This window comes from Vigna umbellata, chromosome 5 (assembly GCF_029865625.1).
Source record: "Vigna umbellata cultivar VRB3 chromosome 5, Vumbellata_1.0, whole genome shotgun sequence".
NCBI classification, from domain to species: domain Eukaryota; kingdom Viridiplantae; phylum Streptophyta; class Magnoliopsida; order Fabales; family Fabaceae; genus Vigna; species Vigna umbellata.
In genome coordinates this window covers 64,456,634-64,468,621 of record NC_142169.1, presented here as the reverse complement: position 1 = coordinate 64,468,621, position 11,988 = coordinate 64,456,634, and the positions used below count along the sequence as shown (strand labels likewise).

General features: G+C 35.4%; 2 protein-coding genes across 2 annotated transcripts; one reads left to right on the top strand and one right to left on the bottom strand.

The window, feature by feature from the left end:
* Nucleotides 1-329: 329 nt before the first annotated feature.
* Nucleotides 330-6,497, top strand: LOC124839448 (inositol-phosphate phosphatase-like). Its single transcript, XM_047315275.2, has 12 exons — nt 330-530; nt 619-674; nt 789-839; nt 3,832-3,912; nt 4,018-4,121; nt 4,212-4,296; nt 4,695-4,749; nt 4,824-4,867; nt 5,204-5,272; nt 5,352-5,452; nt 5,527-5,583; nt 6,231-6,497. The coding sequence occupies exons 1-12, from the start codon at nt 512-514 to the stop codon at nt 6,325-6,327; spliced, it is 819 nt and encodes a 272-aa protein (XP_047171231.1). The 5' UTR covers nt 330-511; the 3' UTR covers nt 6,328-6,497.
* Nucleotides 6,498-9,045: 2,548 nt separating this feature from the next.
* Nucleotides 9,046-10,966, bottom strand: LOC124839436 (cytochrome b561 and DOMON domain-containing protein At4g17280-like). Its single transcript, XM_047315260.2, has 3 exons — nt 10,140-10,966; nt 9,756-10,010; nt 9,046-9,664 (listed from the first exon to the last, which is right to left on the bottom strand). Exons 1-3 carry the CDS (start codon nt 10,770-10,772, stop codon nt 9,329-9,331), a joined length of 1,224 nt encoding a protein of 407 aa, XP_047171216.1. The 5' UTR covers nt 10,773-10,966; the 3' UTR covers nt 9,046-9,328.
* Between the last annotated feature and the right edge of the window lie 1,022 nt (nt 10,967-11,988).

Sequence of the window (11,988 nt, the reverse complement as noted above, 5' to 3'; positions counted from 1 at the left end):
ATTCTTTTTGAGTTCCCTCTCTGCAATTCGAAAATTGAATATGCCTGAATTAATGACGTCAGAAATCTCTCTATACTAATCTCAAATTTTTCTGTGTCTATGCTGTGACATCAATTATTTTAATTAAACTCAATGACCCAAAGATCGTCTGAATGAGAATTTAAAACCTTTTACATAGTTTTTAAAATTTCAATTACAAAAAGAAATTGAAGACTACACTGCTAATAAAAGTTCAATTTTAAAGAAAATTGAAGATTAAAATGAATCACGAAAATGATTTTATTATAAATTGCCAGTTGTAGAATAAATAGTTATTTAATAACGGGTGAATTTAGTTATTGAAAAAGTGCGATTGATCGTTGGTGGTGTGGTAGTGCAGTGAACGCTGGATAGCGCGGTACATGCAAACACAAGTTCAAGAATAAAATCACAGGCTCTGCTACATCATTTCATTTCGCCACCTTCTTCACTCTCAGTCTCTTTCTCTCGCAGACAACAATTGAAGGAGAAAATGGTTGACATTGACAATGGTATTTGTTCCATCCAATACAATTTCTATCCTTTTCTCCACTTAATTGTTATTTATTGCAAACTCTGCTCACCGAAATTGAACTGTAGATTCGCTCTCGGAATTCCTCGCATCTGCGGTTCACGCGGCTCAGAAAGCTGGCGAGGTCACTTCATTTTCATTCCAAAATCTCTCCATTGATTCGTTTCTCTTTCCGTTCATTTTCACTCTACGCGTTTGTCTCCTGTATCTTACTCTATTGAACGCGCATGGTTTCCAGATTATTCGAAAAGGGTTCTACCAGACCAAACACGTGGAACACAAAGGACAGGTTTGATTGCGTTCTCTCCGTTGTGTACTCTCTTTTCTTTTACCTTTCTCGCTTCATTCTCTTCCTCACCAACACTATGCGGCTCGGTTTGATTTATGCATAAACCGAATTAATAATGATAAATTTATTTTAAACGTAACGTGTTTATGAGAAACTTATGAACAAGAATCATAGCTAATGTTTTATCATCACATTTTGGTGTATAACAACACATGAAGTTTAAGTCTGTTTTAGGCTCTGCAGTCTCGTTTATCTGCCTTTTCGTCTTCTCTACCTGAAACCCTATAGTTTCAACGAAGGTTTTAAATTGGGATTGCAGCTACCATTGCTGTTTTTTCATGACCCTGAATGTTGTGAAATTGCAACCGGTGGGGCCACAACTGCCATTGCAAGGCTTGACATTGCGGCTGCAATTGCGAACAATCTTTAAAGTCTGGATTTGAATATAGTCTTAAAACGGGCCATTCTTTGGGAGTTATTGTATGATGTATTCATTGCTTAATCTGCGAGGCAATCTGCATGTCATATATTTCTTTCCTTTTTGTGTTAGTGCTTTTCTTCTTTCCGTGTTGCAACTATTTACACAACATTGTTTCTCATTCTTTCTCGCGTCTTTATACTCTAGTTTACTGAGCACATTACAAACTTTAAATTTGATTTCGAATGAAATAGTACATGTATTCAAGAGACAATACTTCAGACAATCCTTATGTGATACCTTTCTCTTACACTTTAGACTACCATTGATTATTATGCACTCAACACATTTAGGCATATCGTTCTTATCACAATCCAAGGTGCATTCACCTGTTAATAAACTCAAACTAGGGGCCATGATTCACCCGGTGTCAATTCATAATCAATTCGATTGTGTCTAGCCCCTCCCACACACTGCACATGCTTTGTATATTCTGTGTATCCATTTTTGTCGCTTGCATTCATTATTCAAATTCCTGCCAGGCCAATGGTATCCTACGTCTAACTCTTGTATATTGCTGCTGTTGTTATCTCTCTATTTTTTCGTTGAGCCCAGTGCGAGCACTCTGGTTTCTGGCTGTGTGTGCCGGAAGAGTGAAAAATGAGTCAAAATAAAGAGAAAGAGTTTGTTATTTTGTGAAGCCACCATGAGAAGGGGTTTTTAAGTTATTACAGGAAGCCAGCAAGCGTCCTCCTACATAGCCCTTTTGAAGTTCATTTTGACTATTATTCCTTGAATTATGATTTCTTTTGAAGTTTACAATTCACATTATTAGGTATGCAACGAGTTATTGGACTTTAAAATGACAATATATTGATGTTTTTATTGTTTCTTTATATGAAACACTCTTAGATCTATGCTTTTTAGTTTTTTGTTTAATGTTTTTTCTAGCTATATAGATCTATTTCTCTCTCTCTCTCTCTCTCTCTCTCTCTCTCTCTCTATATATATATATATATATATATATATATATATATTATTTTTAGTTATTGATTATGAATCTTACTATTCTTTACATCGTGTAATGTGGTAAAAATCACTTAAGCAGTGAAATAATGAATTAATGAGCAATTACAGTTAAAGCTCCGTATGTATTATTGTAGCGGTGGGTCAATGGAGTAAAAGGTTGCTATTCAGCAATAGCAACTACAGAGACACTAGAGAGAAGAAACAAAATGCAACAAGACCATAACTTTCTCCCCTCCTCTAAGCTACTATATAACTAATTGTTACCTCATACATAATCCGCACGCATGAACTTACCATCCTCATCTTTGAACTTTTTTAATGCCCACAATCACAGGGTCGTTTGACACTTGTCCATTCTCCACAACAGAATTTCTTATCTTTGTCCATTTCCTGAATTGCCCTTGTGTTATTTCCACAGTTCATGATTCAGAAATAATTCTCAGTTTATGATTTGAATCCCTATTTAACAACTGGTCCTGGAGATTATCATTAAGATATGGAAAGCAAGAATTAAAGAGTGTGAAACTGATCTTCAGTCTTGATTATCAACGGGGTGCAAGTAAGGAAGTGTTTGAGTGGGGAACATGGAAATTGTGGGTTGGTTTGCCACCCTACTTTTGTTTCATTAGGTCTAATTTTCATGCCCGGGATTAGACATTTTATAGTTGTATTAGAGTTTATCATGTAGCATTCCACTTTTTCTTTCTTCATGCTACTCGAGCCAAGGTAGAAAGCAATATAAAATTTGTTTAGATTATCACTAGTATTCATGGCAAAGAGTGAATGATTTCACATATAGTGATGAATATGAAAACGTCTTTTTTGATGTACAAACACAAGTTGAAAATAGTTTTATGTGTAGAGACCAAAACCTTAACAGATCTAGTCGTACGCATGTTGACATAACGTCATAGTCTGTTCTAGCCATGAGGGATGATTAGATGGTGTTATAACAGCTGTAGATGGCGGTGAGTGAACTGAAAACTATTTCATGCGTATGGACTGATTTGAAAACTTTTTCTTTTCCATGTATGGATCAAGGTAAAATTATCATCTTAAATAGGAACCAAAAGTTTCACTTCTGGTTAATTTTCTGTGTTTTTTTGTTTTTAATTTTTAATTCTTATCAATGTCTAAGCAACCAAGACTCTCCAAGCCCAAAAAGGTGGGATATGAACGACTATAGGAAAAATTAAGTGAGAAGTTTGGTGTAACTGTCCTATGTTCTTGTAAAGAAGTTCAGACTGAAATTTAATTAAGTGTTATGGACATTATCATGGCAAAAAATGATGAAAGATTATGGGTCAATTTGTTTAAACTTAAAATAAGCGTCTTTGAAATGATCTATTAAAAATAATCGCCTATTTAAGAAGAGCATAAGATTTGCTTATTTTTAAATAAGCTGATTGGACAAACATGAAAAGGTAGAAATCTGTTTAATTTATCATAATAATCAATTATTTAAAAAAAAATAATAAGTACAATAATAAACTTGCTCAATATCTCATTTGCTTACTGTCTTTTACTTTTTTGCATGATGCACAGGTTGATTTGGTCACAGAAACCGATAAAGCATGTGAAGAGCTCATATTTAATCATCTCAAACAGCTCTATCCCACTCACAAGGTTGAACTGTACATATATTCATTAATCAAGTTTAAGATGAGTTACTATTTTCTCTTTTTTGCCTGTATAATTTTCCTTTAAGTTCTTTGAAATTGGTTTTCTTAGTTCATTGGTGAAGAAACCACAGCTGCCTATGGCACTTCCGAACTCACAGATGAACCCACATGGATAGTTGATCCCCTGGATGGAACTACTAACTTTGTGCATGGGTAATAATTAATTATGATGTTTAGGGTGACAGTGGATTTGTGATGTACTGATATGTCCATATTGGTTGACTGGAGTTCTATTATGTGCAGGTTCCCCTTCGTTTGTGTCTCCATTGGTCTCACAATTGGAAAAATTCCTACAATTGGCGTTGTATACAATCCAATTATTAATGAGGTGAGAAATCTTCCCTGTTGCGGATGGTTTACAAGTGACTGACTATAAAACAATTAAAATTTCAGTTAGAAATATTAAAAAATTTATACAACGTTAAATTCTGCATGTGCTGTTTTATCTTAGCTGTTCTGGGATACTGTCCAAATGTAGACAGGGTAATATTGAACTTTATTGGAATATTTGTAATCAATTGTTATGTTGTTTTCTTTCCTCTAACCTTAATGTTATAGAAGACATGTTTGAGAGTAGACATTGACTTAATTCATTCAGGAACATGAGACTTTAATATATCTGTAAATTAGCCTTACCCGTATGACATTTTACACTTTGTAGTATTTTTAATTCATTTTCCTTTGTTGCATAGTATACAAACTAAAATTTGGGATTGTTGTATGCAGCTTTTTACTGGAATCCGTGGAAAGGGTGCCTTTTTAAATGGGAATCCTATAAAAGGTGTGTCGTCTGTTTATTTTTTTTATTGATTGTTGTTAATTTAAATGTTATGCTGATGCCTTGAAATTTCACAGTATCGTCACAAACTGAACTGATTAGCTCTCTTCTTGCAACTGAGGTAAGTCAAGCCTGTTATAGTTTATGGCGTGAAATCCATTCTTATATATCTTTCCGCATATCTGTGCACTTGTGCAAACGTCCAAAAGATCAATGTGATCATTTAGCAAATTGTAAGTTGTGATTACGAAGTCTGTTTTAGGTTGTATCCCCAGTGAATTTTTTGTGTTTTACCCGCATTAGTCTGCTTATTTACTACAAATCTGGTCCTTTTTGGTTAGTAAGGTTATCTCACTCTAACTTTGAACGCTGAGATTATTGGTCAGATTCATAACTATTGTGCATTTTGAATCAAGACAAATTTGAAACTCATTTTTCTTCTCTTCTGAAAGAGCAGGTTGGAACAAAACGTGACAAAGAAACAGTAGATGAATCTACCAATAGGATTAAAAGCTTGCTTTTCAAGGTAAAGCTGGGATTTTCCATGGAATCTACTGGACTAAGGTGATATTACTGTTTCTGCTGTAACAGCTTTTCTATATTAGGTGAGATCTCTTCGAATGAGTGGCTCCTGCGCTCTGAATCTATGTGGAATTGCATGTGGAAGACTGGACATATTTTTTGAACTTGGCTTTGGTGGTCCTTGGTATGAATATCTCAAACTACATTAATGTTAGGCAATGTGGTAATGTAATTTACAAGGTCTCTTTCTTTTTCTAGGGATGTGGCAGGTGGTGCTGTCATTGTTAGAGAAGCTGGAGGAGTTGTGTTTGATCCGTAAGTAACTTTGATTAGATATCCTTATTCTTCATGAAGGGACTAAGTATTAACTTCTAGGTAGTCTCTCTGCCCAGTTAGGTACATAGTGCAGTTGGTTCTTCGCAAGCATCTTCATCTTGTGGACAGTTATGCTCACATTATTAGATGGACATGCATTGTGACATACTGTAGAAACAGTTAACAGGACTTACTAGCACTTTAGAAAGCTATAATACTGATAGGGAAACTAATATTCCTTGAATGCAAAGATAACTAGGAGAATGTCCAAACAAAGAAAATAATAAACGATTCAGAATTCTTCTCTATTATTCATATCAAAGTAATAATTGGCTGGACTCAAAGTACAGGTCATTAGGTGGCCCTCAAGTAAAGGAAACGGAATAAAAAAAAATTGCAGTAACATGACATCGTAACAGAATTGCAGAATAAATAAAACTAGAATCTGTTATAATTGTAATAAAAGAACCCAAGGGATTCTAGTGTCTGTAGCGGATTGGTACGTTCCTCTTAGGCCTAGTTCCAATGTGAAAGTCCAATTCGATAGGAGCTTTAGGACTTGTAGTATTTGTGCTATCAAACACAGTTGCAGATATGTTGGAAATATTTCATGCTTACGTCAACATCCGATGTTTCGCTTGCTTCAGGTCTGGTGCAGATTTTGACATAACATCTCAGCGAGTAGCAGCTTCAAACCCTTTCTTAAAGGATGCATTTGTTGATGCTCTGCGCCATATGGTGTGAGCAAATTTACTATTAATCAATGGCAAGAACTTATCGTATAGCCATCTTTTCTAGTTTATTTACCTTTTGGTCATTTAATGGTTAAGATTCTACATTTTTTGTAAAAGTGATCTGATAAAGTTATCAGAATTGTTAAGTTCTTATATGAATCAAAAGTGCTCGATGACAAATCTTCTTTTGCATAATAAATCACTTTAAATCCTTTAAAAGAAGTGCACTTTCTTATGACGTCGTAGGCCTAAGCAAAACATCCGCATCTCATTAGGATGTCAAAATGAGTCACTTAGTCTGGCCTGGCGTCATCATGAATAAATTATTTAGTGAATTAATTTAACCTGATTAATAATTTATTAGGGAGTATAAAAAATTTGAACCCAACCGGTCCACCAAAATCGGTAGATTAAACAAGTTTGTTCACTTAATTATAAATTTCTTTCTTCAATCCCAAAAGAATAATATTTTTTCTGCCATATATCGTCCTGGAAAAGCACGATCTACAAAGATATCTGATGCAGTCTGCGTTTGCAAAGTCTCAACTTAGAAAAGTAAGAGCATTTTAAGTTTAAGATTTTTACTTTTGTAATATAACTTAAAAAAAATTGGGTTGGATGGTGAGTTAATCCAGTCCGAATCCACGGTGGATCGGATTGATTTTTAGGTTCAAACTCGTTTTAGTATCATTACATATAATAGATTCAAAAGAAATTAAAAATTTAAACATATAATCGAATTGGGTAGGGTAAACGAATAAATTTAAATGAATAAAATTGAGTAATATATTGAGATACTGAATTAGAATTTTATGATATCTGATAATTTATGTTTTTATATTTATAAATTTGTATGCTATATTTTAAATTTTATTTTTAGTGTATTTTTTCATAAAAATTAATATAAACTATATAAAATCTAAACTCTCGAGAAATAGAATCATAATTTATTATAAAAATCATTATTAAAATTATACATATTACTTTTTTAGTTAAAAATTCATTGTATTTATTTCATTTATTTAAAGTAAAAAAAATCTTAAAAAAATTGGTTGAATATAAACTTATCCAAACAATCCAAACTAACATGGAACCCAAACAACGGGTATCTGATTAACCCATCCAATATTAAGGTCCATTACATCAGCTATTGTGCAGTGAATGGGCTCCTTTAACTGCTGATTTAAATTATGTAGCAAGGTTAACACAAATAATCTAATAATATATTTTATTAACGTTATTTTTACTTAAGTTCATAACAATTTTTTAAACAATTCGTTTATTCTGTATATTTCTTTTAGTGAAAGCAGCACTACAATAGAATTTTATGGGGAGAATGTGATTGTTTGAACACATGTAATATAATTTTGGTTCAATGTCTCGTGTGTTAACGATGCAGCTGTTGTTAATATTTTTGGTGGTCTAGATTCTGAATTTAACCAAGCTTGAAGTGATATTTTGATGGAGGATCCTCCTCTTGATTTTTAATCATGTTTTGCATATGCTCGCATGGATCACAAGCAACCACACCCTATGAAAAACCTCAAGCTATCTCATCCATTTTTATCCTCCTGGGCCTAATCAATCTTCAAAACGAAAAAATTCAACCAACAAACCAACAGCTTCACATGTAACAAGAAGAAATCTACAAGTATGTTAGTCATAAGATTTTAAGCAGAAAATATTATCGTATTCCTTAAGTATCTCATGAAAATTAAATTTGAGATTGATATTTCAAAGATTAGTTATTGGAAGACTAATTTACTTGTCACATACAATGCCTTAAATGGTGAGAAACTAAAGGTTTACTTCATGTTCTTTGGAAAGAGCTTAATCACGACCACGATCAAGTGCAAAAGCATAGTTCCACAAGATGACAAATGGGGTCTGTGAATTATTAAGGATAAAACTGCACTACACGATTTTATTATATTGAGATAAGACAAGAATATCACCACTTCATCATATATCACATGGGCAAGACTGTTTTCCATATTTGTTGTTTCACAAGATCAACTAAACGATGTTCTAAAAAAGATTGTCCCCACACGAGGTGGAATGGTGGCGTGAAACAAGAAAATTAAGCAAGAATCTTGGTGAAAATGTATCTAGCCAATTATTCATCGAAATTCAGTTTATTTGATTGAGATCATTATGGAGTATTTTTGGTACTTTAATTGTGGAAATCAGGAAACAAACTATTCCAGAAGTTATACGTGTGGAAGTGCATATCAGTTTAATAACACCGTTCAGAAAAGTTATTCAGAAAAAAAAAAAACTGAACCTCTTTAAATTAATTCCATTCACATGGGGTGTGGAGACTTCCGATAAACTCTTTTTTCTAATTTCCTATGATACGGACAGTGCATAGTGCCTTGGCCTTTTCGCATGAGTTTGGCCGAAATACAAGAACAAATGCAAGTAGAAACTTATTACACATAAAAATAAGCTGGCGTGCGCACCTACTTGGGGTTCGGTTTTCAAACTCTGAGAAAAAGGAGATGAACGTGTATTAAATATTGATTTGATACGCATTAGTTTAAGGCAGATAGGAAGAGAATAGTCCAAAAAGAGCATAATGCATCCATCCCCGCGGCTCGATAAATTCACACCATTCCAAACATGTTAGGTCAATAATGTTCACCCAAACATCTCATGTCCAGCCTGTACTCTTTATAGCTCTCAACGGTTGAATTCAAAGGTGCAGAGAGAAATTCAATTCATACAATAACAGAGAAAAATGCAATAGCTTTTATCTAACCACAAAAGAGTGAGATGGAGGTAAATAAATACAAATATGGAAACCGATACAAAGTATCCTCTGGAATAGCAGGAACTCGTTAACCATCCTATCAAAGAATTTCATATCAAAACCAAACTCTAAGCTAGTGGGAGTGTGCTAAACACACTCCACGTGTAAACAAATATACAGACAGAAATGGAGTTAACAACAAAACTCGTATAGATAGAATTCAGAAGCCAAAAATCCAGTATCTATATGGTCACTTTCCCTACACATGCTGTGCACTAGAACCATACCCATTAACTCCATTTGTTCCGTTGATGCCATGTGCTGTCTTGTTCGCTGATTTCTTCCTCTTCAACACAATGAACCATGTGTAAGCCTCCAAAAGCACAGCGATACCACCCAAAGCTGCAATAATGCCAATGTAAGCATGCTTCCAGTCATTGTAACGATCCCCTACCGAAACCTCCAATGCATCGAACCCTTTAAATATGTTGATGATACTGATGATTATGGTGGCGTATCCGATGGCGTAGTGGTAGAAGTTCCAGTAGATTCTGATTTTGTGATCCTTGTTGGGCCTCAAAAGCAGAGCAAAAACCTGTATTAAGAGGTAGTTCTTTGAGTCCCCATAGCATTTAAAAGAAGAGGGTTCGGAAATAAACAAATGAAGAGCATCTCATAAATCATACCTGAAGGGTTCCAAGGCAGAAGAGGGTGATTCCGAGTGCTCTATGGGTGTCGTACGTAACACCAACCGAGTCACTGCCAAGCTTGAGACCGGTTCCCCAACCAGCAACACCAACTATGTATGCAGAGGTTTGGCAGGTAACGTGAAGGTAAAACCAGGCAGGGTCAGCAGATTTGAACACCTTCAAATACCTAGCTATGATGGCACCAAGGGGCATCAAAGTCCCCCAGCTCATAGCATTTAGAATTCCATGGACCTGACAACAAACCAACATCCTTCAATCAACTTCTCAAAAAATCGAAAAATATTTCAAACACCTCCTTGGCAAACCATGTAGAATAAATCTTTATTTTCAAGGAAACAAACCAGAAAAATAGGTACTTACATTTCTTCTTCTTCGAAGTGAACCCCCGCTTGATCCTGCTTGACTGGCACCAGAAAGAAGATCCAAACTTTCCTTAGATTGAACGTTTGACATAGAATGCGATTGAGGGGTAGAACCAGAGAGAGAACCGTCATTCCAAAGGTGGACCAAACTAGCGGTATTGTTTGGAAGAGTGAGAGTGGCATAGATGGTGATCTCATTATTCTGACGGGTAGCCGTCAAGCCAGAGTGAGGATAAGAGATGGTTCCCTCTGCCAACTGGGTTGAGTAACCTTGGATGGAAGAAGTGTGTACTGTTGGGGCGCCACCAGATTGTGAGATAGCCACCAGAGCCTGTGCTCCAATCATAGATGAAGTGAGGTCACCGTTGGGATTTATAGCCCACGAAACCCACCTGTCTGTGTCGGAGATTCCAGAGTGTCTGAATGCTATGTCCAACTTGCCTGAGGCCTGATCATAAGTCCAATGAAGATAAGAGCTTAAGTGAGGAAGATCACGGCACGTGGCAAACACCCTGTTCTCAGTGAAGGTATGGTTCGAGCATGTCTGTGACTGTGCCGAGGTTATCAGAAGGAGAGAGCTCAACACAGATATGGCCAAAACAAGCCTCACCACCAACTGCTTTCCAACCATGTTTCTCCAACTACGCAGCCCCTTTCAACTCTCTTGCTTGATCCTCAAAAGGTTGCTTGGCTCCTGCTGGGAGATCTCAACCGACAGCAAGTGGGTGTTGAAAATTTGCTCGATTGACTGTTTCGTTTTCGTTTTCGGTTTCTGGCAAATACAAACCCTCTCAAGATGAAGGAAATGGAGGAGGTTGTGGAAGAGAATGAGGGAAGATGGGGGTTATTATAGGACTGGGTGGGGTTAGGTAGTTGAGTAGTTGATGTCCAAAGATGACCAAAAGTCTCACACAAGAAAACCATAATGAAAAAAAAAACACAAAAAAAAAAAAAGTTGAATTTTTAAAATAAAAGCACGCATAATCTAGATGCTCTAATTCGTTTAAAGTATGAATTGATGTTGCATTATGATATTCGCACTCTCAAATAGGAAAAAAAAAAGTCTAAGTTTTTGTATTGACAAAGAAACCCCTTTAATTATGAAATTACACAAACGACGTGTTATGTCTCCCTACCGGGTCCACCTTCTCTCCAAAGAGGAAGCTTCCATTACGTGTGTCATGTAGAAGCAATTTGATTTGTTCCAAAAACAAGAGTTGGAAATTTGGAATTCCGACCTGTGATGTGAAGTGGACAATTTTTTCCACCATTGTGAAATCACCACCTTTTCACATCTCTCTCTTTGTGCAACCTAAGACTTGGCAACACATTTCGTTTTTTTATATTTTTTTCGTATCTAAAGTTGGAACGGTGATTTTGATGGTTGAAGTGAAAAATGAGAAAATTGTTGGACGGTTTAACCAAACAGGTTCCACGTGTACTGTGTGTATGTGTACAGAAAAGCAACCTCTTCATCATCCCTTTCGTCTTTCTTGCGTAGCCATGTCGTCAGTCCAAAACCCATCAGGTTGACCGTATTTCTCCAAAACGTAGACATACGGATAAATATTTAGTTTTAACTTTATACATTATGCAACCTTCGCTTCAACTTTAATATATATTTTCTCGATCAACATGTTTTCTTAACTTACAAATCATAGTTCGTAAGCATCGATACAGAAAAAAACATTTTACGTTCTCTCAGATATTACTAATTATAAATTACATGAACTTGTAAATTTATTTAAAAAATAACCGGAAATTTAAAGTCGTTCCGAAACTAATCATAATTAAGCGATTGAATAGTTTACATTAATGGAGCAAAGAGGCAAAGATAAGAGTTGTTG

Excerpts from the sequence above, each read along its gene's own strand:
- LOC124839436 (XM_047315260.2), bottom strand. The coding sequence starts at position 10,772 with ATGGTTGGAAAGCAGTTGGTGGTGAGGCTTGTTTTGGCCATATCTGTG. Across the intron at positions 10,011-10,139 it reads CACTTCGAAGAAGAAGAAAT|GTCCATGGAATTCTAAATGC; the intron begins GTAAGTACCTAT and ends GTTTGTTGTCAG. Across the intron at positions 9,665-9,755 it reads TCTGCCTTGGAACCCTTCAG|GTTTTTGCTCTGCTTTTGAG; the intron begins GTATGATTTATG and ends CTCTTAATACAG.
- LOC124839448 (XM_047315275.2), top strand. Across the intron at positions 4,122-4,211 it reads ACTACTAACTTTGTGCATGG|GTTCCCCTTCGTTTGTGTCT; the intron begins GTAATAATTAAT and ends TATTATGTGCAG. Across the intron at positions 5,584-6,230 it reads GGAGGAGTTGTGTTTGATCC|GTCTGGTGCAGATTTTGACA; the intron begins GTAAGTAACTTT and ends CGCTTGCTTCAG.